The sequence below is a fragment of the Dunckerocampus dactyliophorus genome, chromosome 12 (assembly GCF_027744805.1).
Source record: "Dunckerocampus dactyliophorus isolate RoL2022-P2 chromosome 12, RoL_Ddac_1.1, whole genome shotgun sequence".
Taxonomy (NCBI): Eukaryota; Metazoa; Chordata; class Actinopteri; order Syngnathiformes; family Syngnathidae; genus Dunckerocampus; species Dunckerocampus dactyliophorus.
In genome coordinates, this window is record NC_072830.1 from 29,612,712 (window position 1) to 29,634,981 (window position 22,270).

General features: G+C 42.8%; 1 protein-coding gene across 8 annotated transcripts in view; it reads left to right on the plus strand.

Annotated features, from left to right (window-relative positions):
• LOC129190915 (eukaryotic translation initiation factor 4 gamma 1-like) overlaps positions 1 to 22,270 on the plus strand; it is a 36,352-nt gene that overhangs the window by 9,112 nt on the left and 4,970 nt on the right. For 5 of the 8 annotated variants that reach the window (XM_054793707.1, XM_054793706.1, XM_054793709.1 and 2 more), the window contains 21 exons: positions 892 to 994; positions 5,830 to 5,969; positions 10,188 to 10,280; positions 10,411 to 10,501; positions 11,709 to 12,671; positions 12,761 to 12,849; positions 13,417 to 13,612; positions 14,132 to 14,265; positions 15,180 to 15,305; positions 15,395 to 15,805; positions 18,819 to 18,965; positions 19,066 to 19,302; positions 19,385 to 19,489; positions 19,605 to 19,895; positions 20,251 to 20,359; positions 20,448 to 20,556; positions 20,819 to 21,036; positions 21,145 to 21,272; positions 21,542 to 21,714; positions 21,874 to 21,999; positions 22,095 to 22,176. In XM_054793707.1, the coding sequence (XP_054649682.1) occupies positions 892 to 994; positions 5,830 to 5,969; positions 10,188 to 10,280; positions 10,411 to 10,501; positions 11,709 to 12,671; positions 12,761 to 12,849; positions 13,417 to 13,612; positions 14,132 to 14,265; positions 15,180 to 15,305; positions 15,395 to 15,805; positions 18,819 to 18,965; positions 19,066 to 19,302; positions 19,385 to 19,489; positions 19,605 to 19,895; positions 20,251 to 20,359; positions 20,448 to 20,556; positions 20,819 to 21,036; positions 21,145 to 21,272; positions 21,542 to 21,714; positions 21,874 to 21,999; positions 22,095 to 22,176 (4,071 nt within the window). Of the gene's footprint in view, positions 1 to 891; positions 995 to 2,392; positions 2,555 to 2,978; positions 3,001 to 5,829; positions 5,970 to 9,191; positions 9,494 to 10,187; positions 10,502 to 11,708; positions 12,672 to 12,760; positions 12,850 to 13,416; positions 13,613 to 14,131; positions 14,266 to 15,179; positions 15,306 to 15,394; positions 15,806 to 18,818; positions 18,966 to 19,065; positions 19,303 to 19,384; positions 19,490 to 19,604; positions 19,896 to 20,250; positions 20,360 to 20,447; positions 20,557 to 20,818; positions 21,037 to 21,144; positions 21,273 to 21,541; positions 21,715 to 21,873; positions 22,000 to 22,094; positions 22,177 to 22,270 lie in introns of those variants that run through there. The other 3 variants (XM_054793711.1, XM_054793712.1, XM_054793713.1) reach the window with 3 other exon arrangements.

Consider the following 22,270-nt stretch of genomic DNA (forward strand, 5'->3'; position numbering starts at 1 on the left):
TGCGGGGGCCACTTTGATACATTTTCTAGATTAGAGATTCTAAAGCATATGAAATGTAAGCAGATTTATATACATAATATATAAATAGTATATCTAAGTATATATCTTATTTATAATTAACACATTTAATTTTCAGAATGTCCTGGGGTTCAATAACAAACAAGCTGAGGACCATAATTGGCCCCCGGACTGCACTTTGGACACCCCCGGTCTACGGCATGGCACAGTTGGAAAGAAAGTTTTAAACTTGAAGTATTTTCTGCAGTAATAAGTATGTGTGCCTTATACTAGAGGTATTCTCTTTATTCAATTCTCTTTATAAAATGACAGCATGAAATGTCGCAGGCTAAGTATCTGTACATTACATTGTACAGTAGCCATGCCTAATACTTAGTATTTATCTCAGTCACACTATCCCCCCCTAATTAACAGGACATTCTCTACTGTATATCCTGGTTCCATTTGAGAATGGAGGGCTGAAACTGGCTGGTCGTAGTGCTTTTTGGAAAAGGAAAGAAACACAATAATTTAAATGTATTGTACACAATTACACTTTTGCACAATAAATGTTCTCCAAACTTTTGTTTAAATATCAACACTCCATACGATGTTTAAAAATATAGATTTTAATTTTGGCTCTCCTTAGGGCCTATGTGGCCTGTTTTGAAATGGCTCTATTGTAATTTCTATGCTAAAGAATATATCGTGGTATATATTGTTATCGCAAGAGGTTGTAATGTATATTGCAATGTGGAGATTAGGCCGTATCAGTCACTCATGATATCTTTTACAGTGCTGCTGTATGGGTCGGCATTTTTAACGATATTTCAAGTGATAAAATTGTCAATAGCCTCTCCTTACACTATCTTGTCTTCCCTCCTTTCTTCTTAGTATCGCTCGCCGACCTACGTGGCCACACCCCAGCAATACCCTGTACCAGCTGGCACTCCAGGTTTCTACCCAGGCACCAGCCCTGCGGAGTACAGTAGTTATGGTAAATGATGGGCCTCGCCTGCCGAGTAAAGTATGGTTCAAGTTGGAGTTGAGCTGGTAGGACTGAAGACACTAGTTACAGTGTGTGTGTTTTTGACAATGAAAAGGTTGCAATAGGGCAGCACGGTGGTGCATGTGTTTTCGGTGTGGGTTTGCAGCGGGTCCTTCTGTTTCCTTTCACAGTCCTGAAACATGCGTGTTGGCTGAATTGGGCGCTAAATTGTCCATGGGAGTGAACGTAAATGGGAGTTTGTCTTAGAGAGAGGGAGGAAAAGCCAAATATCTTAGTATAGACAACATCTGCACCAAATGATGTACTCAATGTTTTTTCAATTCTAATTCTTTTTCACATCATTCCATCTTCTACCATCTTGCACCCTCTAGAGGCGCCTAAGCGTTGGTGCATGACACTAGTTTTGACCCCATACTTGCAAGCATCTAGTAACAGGGAGCTGTAAATACTGTAAATATGAGTATTGCTGCACATTCTTTTCAGGCATTTGAAATAACAAAGTGACAGTTCAGATGGTAAAGAAATATTCAACTTGTTAAGTTAAAGTCACTCGTGTTTTGCTGTGTGCAATATGAAACACCATGACATCACAATAGCTCGTGGCCCTAAATAACTCATCACGTGACTGTGAACTATGCTTTGCAAAGTCTGTTCAACCAAACTGCTAATGAGCTTAGAGATAGCTGCGCTGCAGCAGTGTACTGTACTAATATTAAGCCCATTCCCTTTAATATCTGCTATCACTAAATGTAATATACACACATCCAAGTACATCATTCCCGGCTTTCATTGTCAGCGTGAAAGAGGCTGCAGTCACAGTATCCTCATCATTAATACTTGCATGATTTTGCAAACGCAGATTTGTGGTTATGTCAAAATCAATCAAAAACAAAGAAGGGCGGGAGAGGTAAGAGGAAAGGAACTGCCACTTACCTTCAAAGCGTCAACATAGGGTCGTAGGTCCTGTTTTCTTTCTCAGTAGATGTCTGAGGGTTCTTTCACCCCCCGTTCTGCTACTAACAAAACGCACCCTTTTAAATGTTGCACAAACGGAGTAAAGCGATGCTCCAGGTTCAAAATGTTTTTATTATCGCCCATTGTCCTTATATCTGTGGTGAAAATCACATGTAAATGGCTACTTTCACTTAAGAGTCAGCCAATACGAGGGATGTCGACTTTAACGGGTTCTACTGTATATTTTGTCCTCCTGTCTCAGTTGCTTCAGCTGAGGGCTGCCATGGTCTTAAAGTCCACCTACCTTATATTTCTGCTTGCCTGCCAATGTACTTTTGAGGGAGAGGGGGAGGTTAAAAAAATTGAAAGGCTGGAAGGAATCACGAAGGTCGGAGGGAGGAGTACTGAAAGAGGCAGAGCCCAGCACTGAAAGAAATCATTTTACGCTGACACCTGCAGAGAGGGCAGGAATAAGTAAATGCGGGGTATTGAAAGGACCGCCAGCTCTCCATTTGGCTGTTCAAACCTTATTTTGCACTCAGCAGACATTCAACATGGGGAATCGTGGGTCTCAGGAGTGGGTGGACTCTCAGGGTAGGTGTCTTCAAAATGAACTGTCAGTCTTTGTAGCCCACACCCACCCTTTAGCTGCTCACGCTCCTGTCCTTAATGACTCAGAGCTCATGCCTCTTATTCTGAGTATCGGGATGCCGTCCAAGGAAAGTCACATTCTTCCTTCTGGCTTTCTGGTTGTGAGCGTGGTCCCCGTCTCTCTCAGTCTGTCCTTCTCTCCCTCTCGCGAACTATCTTGTGTGGGTTTTGACTATATTTAGGCTGTGTTGCTCTTGGTCAACAATGCCGACTCAGTAATGTGAGTCGGACTGCAATGCTTGCAGTGGAGTGTGTCGTTCCCGTTGAGCTTTTGAATATTTTGTACGTCATTACTTCTCTTTGACAAAGAGGTCATTCTAAAACTGTTGAGGCTAGTTACAAGGCCATCTAGTAGAAGAACAGAATGTCTTGTTGACATTATTGACCGGGTAAGCCAACAAAAGTACTTTGAACTTGTAGTACCGTTTTTATGGTGGATTGGGGTTATGTAAACAGATGTTTTTTTTATTATTAATGTACAGTATATATAAGGTTTAATAATCGGGGTGGTACAGGAGTGAATGATGGCCTGAGGAGTCTGATGTTTCAAAGCTGAGAGGACCTTTGCAAGCTTTATCTCCGCCTTTTTAAAGACTGTATTTGGATACAAAATAAGTTACATTTTGTTATATTTTAAGATGCCATGACTTCTATGCTATTCAGCAGTTTTTAAAAAGAGTAGCCACACTACAGCTGTAATGATTCATTGACTCATTTGATTAGGAAAACAGCTTAGTTTTCTATTCTGTTGCTTCCATGATTCGTTTCATGAGTGTAACTCAGGGGTCACGTTTTTCCTTGTGAGAGCTACTTTTACAAAATGAAAATGGCCAAGAGCTACTCATTTTTGTAACATTTATTTTCAGAGCTTATTTTAAACCCAAACAAAGCGAATATGCTTGTTTTACCAGAACATGAACAAAATGCTGGTGTCCACAAATCACATGTTGTATTTCAGAATGCATTTCTTTCTACTCTTCTTTCATTAATAACTGAAAACCTGAATGAAAAGCAGGCTTGCGGGCACCTCATGTGGTCGTGGGGGCTACCTGGTTCCCGCAGGCACCACGTTGGTGACCCCTGGTGTAACTAATCAAATCAAAACCGGCCTACACACAGGGACCGAAACTGAAAATATGCGGAGAGTGGCTGAAATGAAAACGGCGAGAGGGAAAGAGAGGAAAGGGCCCAAAGGAAATGACCGAAGCTGTCAAACGTTTGAGATCGTTTCAAACTCTAAAAGACAGATTAGGCGGTGCAATGTTTGCACTGTCTAACAGAGCTAACATATCACAACAGTACCGCATACATTGATGCTGCACCACATACCACGATGCTGCACAAAGCACCCTGCACATTTACAGAGCAAACAACCAGAAACAAGGTAAAAGCCTAATTTGGCAGCTACCTATTTATGTATCGCCTGGTTTTAGGCTCCGCTCAGGAATTTTTGTTCTTATTTTTTATTATTAGTACTCTCATGTTACAAGTGCAGTTTCAATGCTGATGATGTGCATTTATAAGAACCAAGAATAAAGGTTACGGCAAGCAGAAACATCTTACACATTGAGGATATAAAGCAGTGGTCCTCAGTAGGTTGCCCACATGCCACATCCGGCCCGCCAAACATCACCCAAATAATATAAACCATTCAGTTTAACTCGGGCTGGGCGATATGGGCCAGAACTCATATCCTGATATGTTTATGTTGAATATGAGACACGATATATATCCTGAGAGTTTAGACAAAGTCAAATATGCGTGGGAAGTTGTTTCATTAAAATACAAAAAAAATCATACAGAAAAAAGCCGCTAAAATAAAAGTCTATATTCTCTTTTTAAAAAAGTAAAATTCAGTCATCAATCTTCTTTATAACAAACCTTTAGCTATGCTCAAATCCTCAGCTAATACCAAAAGATGAACTAGAGTGCCCCGAAACTCAAAAATGCTTGACTTTGAACAGTATTATTTTTTTTGGAAAGCGGAACCTTGTAGGAGAGACAAAAAATGAGTAAAAACACCTTAATTATGTATAGAACTACAAATAAACTTGGTAGTTTAATTTAAAATTGGCCATCACTTCATCAAAATAAAATCATTTTATATTTTATCTTGGCTAGTGCCTCTCCAAGTGTAGACAGCGTAATAAATAGCACCAGACTCTTCTCCAGCCTCCATCTTTTATCTTGTAATTAGGACTACTTCTTTATTTATCACACATTGTTCGTCCACCACACGTTCTAACACACTGACAGCTAAGTGACCGAGTCCGAATGAGGCTTGAGCGTAGTCCCGTCACAGTAACAAATTTTGCTGCAAATTATCGTCGATAATCGGTATTATCGGCAACATTTTTTGATGAATTATTGTCAACAGAAGTGTAATTCACATTTGAACAACTAGATGTTACTCACGTATAGTGTGGGGGCGGCATGGCTCAGGTGGTAGAGTGGTCGTCTCCCACCCTGAAGGGGTCCTCCCCTTCAACCATCACAATCCTGATCATGATGGTTGATCCAACAAAAACTGCACTTCCTTGCAGATTTATACTTAAAGCACTTCATGGATAGATATCCATCCATTTGCTTTCTATGCCGCTTATCCTCATTTGGGTCGCGAGGTGTGCTGGAGCCTATCCCAGCTGATTTTGGCCGAGAGGCAGGGTACATTTTGAACTGGTCACCAGCCAATCATTCACCTATGGACAATTAAGAGTCACCAATTTACCTAACTTCATATTTTTGGAATGTGGGAGGAAACCGGAGAACATGCAAACTCCACACAGAGATGCCCAAGTGGAGATTGGAACCCAGGTCTTCCCGATCTCCCGACTGTGTGTGGCTAACATGCTAACCACTCGGCCACCGTGCAGCCTGTGGCTAGATATATTTAGTGTAAATGCTAATTATGTTCACCTCCAAATGAAATCAAGATGGCTAAAGTACAAGTGCAATTACTTTGCTAGCATGACATTGTACAGACAGTGGATGCTAATGTAAGTTGCAACTTTTGTATTGCGAAAGATAAGGAGAGATCCTCCTCGACTCTTAAAAAACTTGTTCCATTTGACCTCACATGAATGATTTTGTGAACATAGACTCTGTGCTGTTGTGTGTTTGCTTTGTCTTTCTGTGTCGGGCTTATGTTAGTGTCATTTTAAGGCCATTGGAGTAAGCCTGTGTGTTTTGATTAATATTGTTCTCTGTCTGATCCACAGCGGGGGCCTACTATCCAGCCCAGCCCCAGTTTACCCCTCCAGTGCAGGCAGCACCCGTCATCATGAACCCGGCCCCTCAACAGCAGCAACCACCACCTCAACCTCCCCAGCACATCCACACCAAACGGGAACGTAAACAGGTAGAGCCAATGTTCTCTTAAAGGGGAACACAGTGAAAGATTGGAAATCCATTTTTCTTCACAGCATTTTAGTGAACTTTAAAATCAACACGTATCCCTCCTCAGTGTTGTCTTAAAAATGGGATTCATCATGACCATGTTTGGAAAAGTCTGTTAAACACGGTTTTAAAGGGGTTATTCCCTACTTGTAGTGTGAACAAATTGGTTATGGGATATGAGAGTTGGCTGCAACCGGCACAGTCGCCAGTGTCCATTCTTTCTCAACCAGTTTATGATATAAAGAACAACATCAGCTATGGGAAATTGAGCTACATCCTTTGCTTTGGCACAACGTCTCTTGGCAACATCATTCGACTCCATCTATGATCACCTTCCTAAGATGATGGTCAAAGTCATATTTCAAGTTTGTGAAGTGTGGAAGGACTGAGAGATTGCTATTATTGTATTCGTACTTTATTTATCCCACAGCAGGGAAATTCACTTGTTTTTATTTATTAATTAGATTTTTACTACAAGAAGTGGGTATAGCATGAGGTTATTTAAAATTTGACACGGGCACAAATAAAACCTTTTTCTCATTTAAAAATACTCTAAATAGGAAGTTACTTCAATCACTCACCCTGTACTGTATCTTGTATCTTCACCAATTTACCGACAATAGAACCACCAAGATGGGAAAAAGTAGTTTACTGGCAAATAATACAATTTTAGAAAAGAGTTAAAAATATCAACTTTCTGCAAGACCGTGAAGGTGGCAGATTATTGACAAAAGTCTCGTGACGGCGGTAAAGCCCCGGTCACACCGCCTGAACTTTGCTGTAGCGTCCCTGGAGCGGTGAAAAAAAATCATCACCGCTCGTAACCGCGCACAAAATGACAAAAAAAAGGAAACACGGGCGTTGTCCTACAGGTGCACCGCTGAAGCTGCCGTTGCTTTAGTGTTGGTTTAACGGTAGTGAACGTTGGTTTAGTGGTAACGCGAGCGTTGATAGAGCGCGTTCTGCGCATGCGGGCTGGTGGCATCCTCATTGTTCTGTGAGTGGTGTCGAATAAACAAACCTACTAGTTATTTATGACTTTAATCGCCAGGTCTGCTCGCATGCATCATACAGTACAGCGCCACACTCACACAACTGTTGTCCCATTCACAGTCCCACAGTGCCCTCTACTGGTCAACATGTAGCAGTATAAATATAATGTGTCTGCAAACACTACACTCATGAAGTGCTGGAAGGCTCATTCCACAGCTCCACCATCAACTTGTCATATCCATGGTAGAGCAAATTTGATATAACTGAGGTCTGCACTCAACGGCTATTCCAAATGGGCTCCTGGCCCATTTCTCCCCGTATTAATAGCGAAATTATGCTCCGCCTCCGACACTTCCAACGGCAAACCAAAGTTCATCACCGCGATGGATCGCTGCTTCATCGCTGCTTCAACGCCTGACACCGTTCCAGCAATCCCGTGTCCGCTTGTAAAGCGCTTACAGCCGCTCCAACTAAGTTTTTGCAACGTTTAATCACCGCCCGGGCAAAGCTGGCGAAGCAGAAGTGGTCCAGCGTTCAAGATTTCTGCGTTGGCGTAGCGGACCCAAGCGTCCACGAACTTCCGTCTAGCGGCGCCAAACTTTGGGCGTTGTTGGAGCGGTGATTAACTTTGCCATAGCGGAAAATTGCCCCCTCCTCACCGCTGGCAATATTTTGTGCAGCTCAAAACTTTTGGAGCGGTAGGAGGGACCATCAGCGGTGGCCGAGCGTATATGCCGTTGCCTTAATGGGGGCCAACTTCTGTTAAACGGTGGTGTGCGGTTACAAGCGGTGATGAATTTTTTTCATCGTTCCAGGGACGCTACAGCAAAGTTCGGGCGGTGTGACCGGGGCTTAAGATGCTGCAGTTTTTCGTAGGATATTTTTTGTAACTGAAGAAATATGCTCCTTTGTATGTCTGTTTGTTCCTGAAGCAGGATGTATTTGTTTGATAGGTACTTTTCTTATTAGCAAAACAAAACACATTAGTTTGTGAATGATGTTTTGGATTTGGAATCTCGATTTCTCTTTCTCTTTCTTTGAATATGAGTTTGCTAATAGCATATTACTAACATGCATAGGTTCATTTAAAATTGTCCTTTTAGTGAAAATAGATTTCTATGTGGCATTTAAAATAGGCCGTGGTGAACTTGACTGTAACATGAGGTGCTGTAAAACTACGCCACGCATGTCCCCTTGCTAGAGTGCGGTACTGTAGTAGCTCTTCATTTGTGTGTGACTGCTGCCTCCTATCTAATCGTCTTTCTTTCTGAGATGTACACGAGGTCAGCACACATTACAGTTGACGCCTGTTAAAATATGTTCTACTTTCTTGTGTGTGTATGGGCTGTATATTCACGTATGTGTGTTTTTTTTTCCAATAAATCTTTCTCTTATGATATTTCAATTAGGGTTATATCGCCTGGTTAGCATTCAGTGCCTGAATATATGCCTTGAGCTTTGTTCTTTTGCCTCGAGCCTTTGGCTGGGTCTCTCTGTGGCTGCTTATCAGAGACCGGGGTTGCCCGGGGTTGGACTTTGACGTGGCCCAGGGACACCCATGAGAAAGGGCCATTTGAGAAATAATGACACATTTGTTTGAATGTGCGTCCACCACCTGTTTTTGTGTGCCCACGTATGCAACAGAAACCTTTTTGCATTGCAGTGTAAGCGGTTTGGAGTCTTTGGTGGCACAACAGACTTTTAAAACAATGTGCGTGCAAAGAACCACTGGTCTGTTTAACAGACCAAAGCTATATCGTGTGTCTGTTTGAGCTTACTGAAATGTTGAATACACATTCAGGTGTACGTATTCAGTCAGGTGCACAGATTGCATTAAATGATCTGTTTTTTCCCTGCAGTCACTTCATGTCATAGGAAAAACTAGAGCAGGAGGGGGTTGTGGGACATGTCAGCACATTGCTCAGCTCCACGTGGCCAACTATCCCCCCCTCCCCTACATGGTTCTGTGACCCTCCCGCTTCCTGTTCTGCTGGTTTCCTCTGTTCTTTTGCAAGTGGGCAGCATGTCTGTTCAGAGTGAGGAAGAACAAGCAAAAGGGTGCTATTGCTAGTAGACGCTCAGTTGATTATAGCCTTCCCTGCCTCAAAACCCTCCCATTCCTCCATGTTGCACCCTCCCCTACTTCCCTCCTGGGCCCCTTAAACAGTTAGTCTCTGTGGGTGGGAGTTGCACATTCCGATGCCATAGCTCCAGTGACTATCCTATTTTCCTCCGCCCCGTTCTGTTCATCAAATGAGTGAAGGGGAGAGGGAGTGAAGTTGCTAGCAAGCCCACTGACAGCCTAGCCCAACCCTGCTCTGTTGTCAGCCTGGAATAGTTAAGATTAGGGAAAGCTCTCTGCCACCGGCCTGCTGTGTGGGTTTTTTTTGTCAAGCCTGGACCTCGCTTGAGCCGCTACCCGACTCCCTGGATGAGAGAGTTGTTCATGTACTGTTGGTACAAATAGCTGCCGATGGACCGAGCTTGACAAAGGTTGGTAATGGTCAACTAGCGTTGTGATTTTTTTGTAGTCAAAGGTTTGGAGGCGCATATCTTTGCTGCGCATGTTAGCTCAAGGTTAAATTTTTCACTTTAGTCCCATGACTGTGCACGTCACTTTATTTAGTGGCATTCTGGCTCATACCGGTTTCACTGACTTCCTAGAATAAGCATGTAGCATATATGTGTGTGTGTGTCTGTGTGCGTGCGTGCGTGCGTGCGTGTGTGTGTAAAAGAGTGTTTCAAAAATGTTGTGTGGCACTTAATATAAGCGATAAGTGATCAGACAAAAAAATGTTTTCCTCTCGCCAGTAGCAAAGTAATGTGTGCTAAGTGAAGTTGTGCTTTTCAGCTTCTTAACAAACACCCAAGGCTACAGGGCATTTTGTTATATTTTAGTTCAATGCAGAAGTAATTCAGGCATTGGTGTTCCTGCGTGTTTAGAATGTGAGAAACGTAGCATTTCATGGAACAAGAGAAGGCATGCATGATGGGTTGTTCTTATCTTAAGGGCTACTGTGTTTACCCTGAAATAAGTCAGGATTCCTCTTCTCTGGCTTTTGTAATGGTAACACAGTGCTGGCCAATATTAAATATGCAGCACATTTGTTAATGATTTTCTTGTTCCTATCTGTTGACTCTGCATAACTTCTGTCTTTGATTGCTGATTTCCCCCGTTTTTTCACAGATCACAATAAGAGACCCAAACCAAGGTGGTCGAGACATTACAGAGGAGATTATGTCAGGGGGCCGCAGTGGGTCTACCCCAACCCCACCGCAGGTAAGTATCATGATGGTGGACTTTACTTGATTAGTCATTTTTTCTGATTGATATACCTTAATGGTAATGCGATGGGTATGATTTGAAATTTGGATATGCTTTGGATTCTTCCCACCAAAAATGTACACAGACTGCCATATCTGGATCAGACAGTACAGGAGTGTCCGCGGCTAATGCTGAGTGTGTCCCAGCTGCTATTGTGCCAGCACCGCTTAGAGCAGGTGAGTGCCACATGTCGAGACCTCGCTATAATCCCAGGCTGCACTGATTAAGCAGCCGTGTGGATGTGCATAATATTTGTTCAGTCATTTCAAGATTAGTTTAGAGGAATATTTATAGGCGGGTGGAATAAACAAACTTACTAAGTTGTATCTCATAGCAAGACGCAGAGGCCACATAGAGCATTAAAGGCATCAAAGCAGTTGAATTTTTGAAAGCTGTCAACCAGCAGAATGTTATAAATCATTTTCAAGGCATTGGTCCTCAGTGAACATTATCATCAAGTACATATGGCACAGTCATGACGTGATCACAGACTCCTAAACTGATAAAATGACAGGAGAGGTTTGAAGGAAAACTGTCCAGAAAACTGCCACAAGCATTTCTGGCAAGTACAATCCATCCATCCATTTTCTCTGCCGCTTCTCCTCATTAGGGTCACGGGGGCATGCTGGAGCCTATCCCAGCTGACTTCGGGCAACAGGCGGTGTACACCCTGGACTGGTCGCCAGCCAATCGCAGGGCACATATCAGCAAGCAACCATTCACACTCGCATTCATACCTATGGACAATTTAGCGTCACCAATTAAGTTGTGTATTCTTGTGGCAATAATATGATATTGGCATTATATGAATTCATGTCTGTCTATATGATGTAGTGCAAGATTGATTTTTTTTTTTTTTTTACAATTTTGATGTCAATTTAAACAACTGAGCCAGGCACAACTGTGTGCTGCTACTACCACTGGAAGCACTGCAGCCAAGAAACACACTACAAAATGAAGATAATAGACTGTTGGGAATAAATTAATATAATTTAATCAAACAAGTACTGCACTTTACTTTTGAAATGTAGGTCAGTGCTTCTGGTAAAGGTTAGGCCAGCAGAGAAGGCTTTGCTTGCCCCGACTGCAGACCACTGCCTTAACAGCCAATTAAACTTGTCAATAAGGTGTACCCATGACAGCCTCCAAAAGTATTATGTATAGTAGCTACCATGCTGCCTAAAAACCGACATAGTGCTCTCTCATAATATATTTTTAAGGTGATAAGGTTATTTGTGTTTTTGTGCTAAAATTGTAGCGACCGCCACCTAGCTAAGATTACAAGTCGAATCTTGAGCATGGGTAAATGAGATTTTAAAACATTGGTAAAATTGTAAAAAAAAAATGAATGAATGCATTTTTTTCTGACTTTTGACATTCCAGATGACACAGAAAATCCTTTGCTGCCTCATCTGTCTCAGCCCCCTGATACCATTAAGAATGACCCCCACCCAACAGAGGCCACCTCCTCTGACATGAACATTAGGCCCAATGCATCACCTCTAATATCAGAAGCCACAGGAACTTCTCGCAACTCTCTTTCTACCCCCGTGCCCAGTGTTCCCATTGTAGACGTAATGGACACCCCCAAACTTTCCAGAGAATTAACTCCTGAGCCCCAAACTGCGCCCGAGGTGCCTGCATACCCTGCACCCATTCCTGATCCTGTGCCTACCTCTAGTGGACAGGAAAATCTTGAAAGGACAGTAACAAGGCTCGAGGAGGAGGTGGTAAAAGAGGAGGAGATTCAACCAGAGGATGTTTCTTCTTCTTCTTCTTTTATGGACAAATCCTACACTCCTTCCGTCACCTCAAACGGAATGGCTGTGGATGAGCCAGAGAGGCCTTTGGCCACATTACCATCTAGTTGCCTGGAGGCTCCTCTGGAGTCTCCCATTGCTCAGCCTGAGGAGCTCCGCCTCCCCAATGGTTTGCCACTTCCAGTCCCCCAAGACCCGGAGGCCCCGGCTACTAGCACAGACGAACGTGATGCCAGCCCCATCGCTGAGCCTGACGTTTGTCTGCAGCCTGACCTAAAAATCTCCGAAGCCATCACTAAGGCAGTGCCTACATCAGTTGTCAAAACAGCTACAGCGCTTGTTGATGAGTCGGCATCTGGCGTCACTCCGGTTCCCGCTGAAGCAATTACCCAGGCAGGACCTTCCCAGCCTGAGAGCCATGAAACTGTTCATCCTGTTTCCCTCGACACCAAGAAGGATACCCCAATGCCTGAGTCCAACGCCAAAGGAGAATCATCTCCAGGCCCAGTCGATGACCAGACACCAGAGACGGTGATCAGTCCTCCCCAGATCGTACCCCCTGCCCTCGTAGAAACTGCTATGCAAGGTGAGTCAGTGTGAATTCACAGCTGATCTTGGCAAAATGATTGTGAGGTATTTTTATTTTTTGAAGTTGTCATCTCCATCTTTCTGTAGCTGCTGTGTCTGTGCCAAAGAAAAAGAGGAAAATGAAGGATTTGAACAAAAAGGAAGCAGTGGGAGATCTATTAGATGCATTTAAAGAGGTGGGTGTGTATGCGTTCATGTTTTAACCAGGAGGTTTTATTCAAGTCCCAGCTCTTAATAATCACTGAATCTCTGACTTATCCATGCTGAACCATTGCCATATTGATGCTGACACACAGTTGTAGTTGATTTATTTCAGCCATTCTTTTTCCAGGGTGGAAAGACTATACAACATACATGTTTGGTACACAAGTTTGAACTTATTTGGGATTTTTTTTGTCATTTACACAGGGTAAAAAGTCTACATACAAGCTCGAATATATAAATACATTCATTTGATACATGGCGCTGAAGGTTCCAGAATGCCTGTTAACTTGTTGTTGGTGATCATGATTGACTCTAGCTGGTAGTTTTAAAATCATTAGTCTGCCAATCCTGGGGATGTATGTCTTATCATTCTGCTGTGGAAAAAGAACGGTTCAAACAAGTAATCAATGGCCCAAAATTGAACTTGACATTGACATTCATGTAACATTCATGCCCATGAATGATGAGTGGGTATAAACTTTGACCGAAGATGGGCATACTGGCTCCTAATTCTCTCCCTCTCACCACCACTGATCCAGGAGAAGGTCGTTGTTCCACCAGAGCCTGAGATTGTCACAGCACCATCAGCCGAAACCCAACTTCCTGCTCCTCCTCCAGCATTAGAGGATGCAGACTTGACCTGGGAGGACAAGGAGGACAAGCTGGATGCCGAGAACATTCAGCCAGATGAGCCTGAGCAGACTGCAGCCAGCAAGAAGTATCAGTATAAAGAGGGTGGGTCCATAATCCCATTCAGGGGCTTTTGCAAGCAGTTCAGTGCGATCCATCAACTTTTCTCTTTTATGTAGGTTTGCCTTGTTTTCGGCAAGAGGTTTGTTTCCCAGTTTGAAAATAAACCAAGGGTTGTGTATTTATTCATTGGCTGAATAGACTTCAGCGGGAAAGTGGTATTTTATTTCCAAGTACACCAGCTGAAAGCAAATTAATTTCTTATATTAGGGATAACTGTGCAAGATGTTCACATGGTATAGTTGTATCGTATAGCTATTGTGCCTAGGTGGCTGAAATGAGTGAAATGGCATGATTGTAACAGACTGATACTGTATATCAAAACCTTTCAGAGTAAAAGGTTGCAGTATTCCCTTTTCTTTTTTGTCACAAGTGGATGAAACATGATTCTTGTTGTCCTTCCTTAGCTGTCTGAGGATTTCTTTTTCTGCAATAATATAGAAAAATAACAAGCATGTTTCATTATTGTTGTAAACGTAAGTAAATGAAATATTTTATTTTCAGAACAATGGCAGCCAATCAATCCAGAAGAGAAGAAGAAGTATGACAGAGAGTTTCTGCTGGGTTTCCAGTTCACCTTGGCCAGCATGAACAAGCCAGAGGGTCTTCCTGCCATCAGTGATGTCGTCCTAGACAAGGTGCAGACATGAATGACATACCAAAAACAATACATGCCCTTGTATCAATAGATAGCTAACGTCATAGTTACATCAGGTTTTTTGTTTGTTTTTTGTCTTGAACAATATCTGTTTTGCAGATCATTTGTTTTTAAATGCCAGTTGCTATGCACAAATTATCGACCCATTTCCTCTGTATCTCGACAAGAGTTCTTGAAAAGCTGGTGAATGATCGGATTAAGGAGTACCGGTATTTGATCTCCGTTTATGCTCCGTCCAATACAGCTTCAGTAACTGGCACAGTCAAGGATTTAAATGATGCCCTTTTTTTAGACCTCTCCAAAGTGTTTGACAGTGGAGATCTTGGTATCTTATGTCAGAGGCTCTCAGATTTAGGCCTATCAGACCACGCCGTCGCCTGTTTCCGCCATTACTGCAGCTCAGTGGTCTCTCATCCATTTAAGAAAAAAAAATCACTAAAGGTGTGACACAAGCTTTTGTTTTAGGAGCCACCCTCATTATGAGATGCACTCCTAAACAAAAAACTAATCATTCCCGTATTTTGATTTTGCACCGGTAGATTTTAACCAGACAGTATCAAAATGCAAAAAGAAGAAACAAGCAAGAGAAAAAACAATCTAATTTCCTGTTGATTGAAGACTGCATTTAAACTCAAACAAGCTGTTCAACATATGATAAAAATAGCTCGGGTGGTAGATTGGGAATTTTCTCCCAACTGATGGTCGTGAGTTTGATGCCCGTCAGTCCCCGTGTGTCCATGTTGAAGCATCCTTGGGCAAGATACTAAACCCTTGGCCTGCGTCATTAGTAGGTGAATGCTCCAACAGTGTCAAATGCACAAGTTCAGCATTTTTCCACTTTTCCAAAATTATGTTTTTGCTTTTTGTGATCTATTCATCTGTCTTTCTGCTCAGGCTAATAAGACTCCTCTGCGCCAGCTTGACCCCAGTCGGCTACCTGGGATGAACTGTGGTCCGGATTTCACACCTTCCTTTGCCAACCTTGGCAGGCCTGGTATGGGTGTAGGAAGTAGAGGACCAGTAAGCAATTTCTTTACACATTAAAAGGTCACACACTGAGAATGGAACTATTTTGTCTTCTGATGCCCCCCTCTTTCATCTTTTTATAGCCTCCGGGTATGGGCATGGGCATGGGTGGCCCACGTCGCTCTCAACAGATGCAAAGGAAAGAGCCAAGGAAAATCATTACCAGCATGTCGCTCAGTGACGACGTGAAGCTGAACAAGGCAGAGAAGGCATGGAAGCCTTCAGTGAAAAAAGCTATATGTAGTCGCACAGCAGATGAGACTGAGGACACCGATCCGGACCAACTCAAGACGCAGGAATTGTTTAAAAGCGTCCGCAGCATTCTCAACAAACTGACCCCTCAAAAGTTTCAACAGCTGATGAAACAAGTGACAGAACTTAAGATTGACACTGAGGAGAGGTTGAAAGGTGTCATTGACCTCACCTTCGAAAAGGCCATCTCTGAACCAGACTTTTCAGTGGCCTATGCCAGTATGTGCCGCTGTGTTATGGGGGTAAGTATTTCATCTGATCACTCGTATGAAAATGCTTTATTTGCTAAGGATTGGTTATACTGTACATCGTACACATGCTATAAAATTCATTTGCAGAAACGTATTTTTTAAAAAAACAAAAAAACAACAAAGTATTACTGGCTCAAGGCTGACATGACTTCAAATTAGTCCCACAAAGGGATGCGTACTGAAACTCTGTATCATAATGGCGCCGTCGTAAATGGTAGTAACTAAGTAACGTAAATTCCGGACTTTTAAGCACACCTGAATATAAGCCACACCCACCGAATTTATCGAGAAAAAAATGTGCTTATATACAGTATAGGCTGCGCACTTGTCTACTAGCTGCAGGTGTCCACATTGTAACATGGGATATTCACACAGAAAGACACACGATAAACTTACAATCCTAACTCCACTTGATGTTCCCAGCATCACTTGTTAGCTCCGGTGATGAGCCGTGAGATGCTTTCTTTCATCTGAGTTTAACAGCTGCCGCAGTCCATACAGGAGCTGTAGTAAACCTACACTTGATCAAACTTACTTAAGGCTTGTCGGATCAAAACATGATGGCTGCATAAGACTTCAAAATGTGATATTAGCATCCACTGCAGAAATGTACCATTTCCTGAATGTGCACTCTAAGCATCATGGGAACTGTAGTTCCTTTAGCCATGAATTAACACATCATTGTTTAAGCCTCAGGGCTTCAAAGCATGTGAAAATCTGATAGATATCGATGCCTTAATAGTGGCACTGAAATGTGGCAAAAATGAGGAATACCTACTGCTGTCCAATCCCGGAGTCAGCTGTTGCGCATTATGTTTTTCACCTGCGCACATGGTGAGCACCGAGCAAAAATGCTCAGAGTGAAACGCTTAAAAGTTTGGTTGTACTTCACCTCAAAAGGTGCCAACTCAGTCACCAAGTGCTTGAAGGTGATACTGTGCATGTAACGTAGTCTTACCTCGCCACAATTGGATATCAACTATCAATTTCTGCTGAAATTGTGTACAATCTAAGCATTTCAACAGGGGAATGCTACACTTAAAGTACAGTCAAATCTTTTTTACGTTGAATTTTTTTGCGCATTGCCTGTGTTTTCAATTGCTGCTGGTTGGTCTGTGATAATTATGACAATTTGTTGTGAATTTTATTTCACATTGGTGAATTTATGACTTGGTTTTCATTTTATTTAATGATTCTGTCAATAAGGAATTGTTTTTGGTCAAATTGGTATGCTTTCCTTTTTCGAAGTACTGGTTTAGGTACTGTTTAAGCACCGGCACCGTTTCAAAAGTACCGATTTGACACCGGTATCGGACAATGCAGTATGTAAATGATTCCCAACCCGAGTGCCACATGTGTCAGCCACAGACTAAAATGATGGAATTATGGAGCTTTTCTACAACATCCAGACAATTAGAAGTTTACAATAGGCATGAATGTCACATTCTTTCTGGGCCCTTCATGATTTATTTGATTCATTCTTTTTCCAGGGTGTAATGATAATACAAAGTACAGCTTGTGTGCACAGTTTTGTCCAGGATTTTCTCCACACACATCAAAATTTTATACACCACACACAGACCTGTTCCAAAACATTAGAATATCATGGAAAAGTTCATTTATTTCCATAATTCCATTCAAAAAGTAAAACTTTCATAGATTATAGATACAGGGCCCACAATTGAAACAATGTCAAGTATTTGTTGATTTGTACATCATTTGGGCTTCCAGCTCATAAAAACCCACCAAGACAGGAATTAAAAAAAAACTAGAATACTGTGAAGAAATCACCATTTACCGCTCAGTTTTTGCAGGAAAAAAAGAAAGAAAGAAGGATCGCATCAAAACAATCTAAATATGGTACTTTGAAAATGCTATGTCAGTCTTCAATACTTGGTTGGGAATCCCTTTGCCTTAATCACTGCCTCGATGCGCCGTGGCATTGAGGCAGCCTGTGGTGCCCCTCATTTTCCTCTTGATACCCAATACATTCTCATTGGGTTGAGATCCGGCTAGTTGGCTGGCCAGTCATCAAACCAGGTTTTGGTGGTTGTGGTGGTATGGCAGGGGCCAGGTCCTGCTGGAAGCTGAAATCTGCATCTCCATGCACATCCTCTGATCCCATTTTTTCCTCATTTTTTGGACACCGCACTAATATTTCATGACATGTTCCTTAGCTAGTTGTACCTTGACTGCATACTTTTTGTTAGCGTCAACAAGTTTCTGGCGTAATTTTGAACAGACACAGCTTTTAAGCATAGTCCACAAATGTTCAATAAGGGTGAGGGTGGGGCTTTGGGACGGCCATTCCGGAAGCTTAATCTTATCTTTCTTTACCTATTCCTAAACCCGTTTCCATCTGTGTTTTTCCGATCGTTGTCCTGTTGGAACGCGCAACTATGTCCACGTTCCAGCTGTCTGGTTGTTGATGTGAGGTGAATTTGGAGGTGGTAGTCCTCTTTCATTGTTTCAGCCCCTTCTGCAGTGCAACAGCACCTCCACACATGTCATTTTTTGTGGCCAAATAGCTAAATCCTCTCGTGTCAACTTCAGAGCAGGGGCTTCTTTCCTGTTGGGAACACTCTTCCCTTATTCACTGATGCAAAAGCAGCTTCACTGAGGACAATAACGCTGGTGTTCCAGCATTTTCCAATTCATGGTAGAATTGCGCCTTGGTGGTTCCCGGGTTGTGATGGACAGGACGAGGTGTCACATCGGAACAACTAAAGTGTACTTAAGTGTAATTGTTTGAGCTCGATGATCTTGGAAAACCAATTAATAGGACCTGGCCTTATAAGGGACATACTGTAGCTTTATGCACCACTTATTTAAAACATCTACAGTATGTTGATATTTGAGCCTGTGTAAATCACTTTAAGTTTTTGTCAAATCGTTGAAGACATATGTTGAATAATCTCAAATAGATAATTATGGGCCCAAAATGATTATGACATTCACGGCAGTGCTATTTGCCAATAATAGATTTTTCTTCTGATCTTGTTAGCTGAAAGTCCAAGCTACAGATAAGCCGGGAGACACTGTGAATTTCAGGAAGCTGCTACTGAATCGATGCCAGAAGGAGTTTGAGAAGGATAAAGATGACAATGAGATTTTTGAGAAGAAGCAAAAAGAGCTGGAGGCCGCCACAGAGGTATGATATCAGACAACTAAATATTTTTGGTTTAAACGTTAAAATCTCTTTCACTTTCACCTTTCCGGTCATCTCTGTTGTTGTGTTATTTCTGCAACAGGATGAGAAGAAGCAGCGGTTAACGGAAGAGCTCGAAGAGGCGAAATACAAGGCTAGGAAGCGCTCACTCGGGAATATTAAATTCATCGGTGAGCTTTTTAAGTTTAAGATGCTCACAGAGGTCATCATGCACGACTGCATTGTAAAGCTACTCAAAAACCACGACGAGGAGTCCCTAGAGTGCCTGTGCAGACTGTTGTCCACCATCGGCAAGGACTTAGACTTTGAGAAGGCCAAGGTACAGCACGCACTGAAGTTGAATTCACTGCAGTTTGACTGATAAACTCAAGATAATAACGTAAGAACGTCATGGTTTTTAGCCTCGAATGGACCAGTACTTCAATCAGATGGAGAAAATAATAAAGGAAAGGAAGACCACCTCCAGGATCCGCTTCATGTTACAAGATGTGGTGGACCTTCGAGAGGTAACCTGGACACTCTACGCAACATTTTTGCAGTTTTATGATACCCTTTTTCAGACAACTCAGTTTTGGTAGATGAGCTATGTTGTGCATTCATGCTCCTCCTGTGCCATCTCAGAATAACTGGGTGCCCAGACGAGGCGACCAAGGCCCTAAGACCATTGACCAGATCCACAAAGAAGCTGAGCTGGAAGAGCACAGAGAGCAGATGAAAGTGCATCAAGCCCTCATCTCCAAGAAGGAGTCTGTTGGTGGTCCAGGAAGCAGGATGGGTGGACCAGGATCAGGGAGTCGTGGGGGACCTCACACTCCTAGTCGTGGTGTTTCGCCGCAAGATGACAGCTGGAGCACAGTCACCATCTGCAAGAACCGACCTTATGACGGCTCACGCCTTAGTAAAATCACAAAGGTAACTCTTAAGGCGATACTCTTCTTTCCACACTGCGTCAAACATAACCGTTGAATCGTTCATTGCAACCGGAATCAAATTCATAACAGTGATGTGACTGATTTCAAGATTTAAACTTCATAATGATGTGTGCCTAAATAACAGGAACACTAAAAACTCAAATGGTGATCTGACAAAGAAACTAAAATCTCAGTACACATTCAGTGATGCAGTTTCAACATTTAGCCATACTTGCTACACATTTTCATGTGTGTACACTATTTCACATGAAAACATCACCACTTTAACTGAACCTAACGGAGCAGTCTCTCTTGTGAGTCTCATCTGGAAGGTTTTAATCCTCTGTTCTTTCCAGACATCGCCGTTTGATGCCCACAATCAGTGTCTTGCCCCGGGAGGCAAAGGCACTTTGAGCTGGGGTAGGGGCAGCAGCGGTGGTAGCAGCACCAAGCCTACTGATTCTGGTTGGTCCCCCTGTTCAATAGCCTATGAGGTCCTTAAACCCTAGTTTGGCCTTAGAACTAAACGCTATGGGTTTATTTTTCATCCCAGGTCCAGAATCAGGTGGCCGTCCAGCTACCAGCACTCTCAACAGGTACTCAGCTCTGCAGCAGTCCGCGTCAGGCCCTTCACTGGAGTCGGACCGGCGTGTACCTCAGAGGTGAGTCCAGCAAAGCTACTATTCTTGTGGACGTGACAACCTTGGGAACATTTTTGAGTCCCACAATATCAAAACCATGCATGTCTGTAACTTTAGGGGTCACATCCTGGCAAGTGACACAATAGATCGGGTAACCAGATGTAATTCTTATCTATCAGAGCTCAATATGTTTCTACACTGGGTTGAAACTGTTGCAAATGCACTGTAGTTTTGCACTGTGTGCCTCTTTCCATTGATGCTGCTTTCGTCTGTCCCTGAACAGAAACAGTTCGAGTCGAGAGCGAGGCGAGCAATTTGATCGCTCCGATCACGGTCTTGAAAGACGTGATGACCGGGATCGACACCGAATACAGGTTGCTGCTACACGCAGCTTCAGTCGGGAAAATGAGCGGAGTCGGGAGAGGGATCAACGTGGGACAGCAGATCCAGTCCGCAGAGTAGCTAACAGGACAGATGACAGAGATCAGGGCAGAGAGAACGGTATCTGACTGTTGCTTGCATAGTTTGCGCCTGTGCAATTTTATCAAGCATGATTTCAGGTCACTTCAGTACTCTTAGAACTTTTTCTGTTTTTGACTGCATAAACAGTGAGGAGGGAAACAACTTCCACACCTCCACCTCCCCAGACCCCCACCAAGCCTTTGTTGACTGTGGAAGAGCTAACCAAGAAATCCAAAGCCATCATCGAAGAATACCTTCATAACATTGACATCAAGGTTGCGCTTCATCTTGAGACAATAAACGTTTGACTAGATTGTGCCGGTAGAACAGAAGATGTCTCATATTCCAAGTAGTTACACAAAAGTCTACTTTGCAGTTTTAATTCAGAATACATGTTCATTAACATTGTTAGCTTTAACACTACAAGACAATATCATAAAAACATGCTTCTTATCTATGTACGGCATAGATTGTGTATTACAAGGACTGCTTACACTGACAGCCAAGGATGTCTCTCTCTCTTTTACTCTCTCTGTCCCCACAGGAGCCTTTACAATGTGTGCAGGAGATCAACTGTCCTCATCTGCTGTCTGTGTTTGTACAATGTGGGCTGGAGTTGACGCTGGAGCGTAGCAACTTGGCCAGAGAGAACATGGGCCGGCTGCTGCAGCAGCTCATCAAGGCAGGCATCCTTCCGGTACAGCAGTTCTACAAAGGGTCAGTGCAATGTATAAGACCATTATTTACTGTAAGTAGCTGATATGTAGTCTTATATTTTATGTTGTCTATATACAATTGTGTTAGTGTTGTGTTTTCATAGTTGATTCCTCCCTCATGTAACCTTTTCATTGTGAACATTGCCTTTGTTTTTTGTAGGCTTCATGAAATCCTGGAGATAGCTGATGAAATGGCAATAGATATCCCTCACATCTGGCTCTACCTGTCAGAACTGATAGCCCCCATGCTCCACGAGGGAGGGATCCCCATGGGATACCTTTTCAAGTTAGTCTCAGAACACTCTTCAAATGTTCAAATAGCTACAAAATGGGAGATAGTTTTTTTTTAATGATGTAAACGTCATCTGTTGGATTTTACAGGGAGATTTCAAAGCCGTTGACCTCCCTGGGCAAAGCCGGAGACCTGCTGGCCCTCATCCTCAATTTACTCTGCAAAGGAATGGTGAGATCATCTGGAATGTCATACCAAAGCTTGACGCACACATCCAGTAGAGAGTAGGACGTGAATTATTTGTTCAGTTTTTCCTTTACTGTGT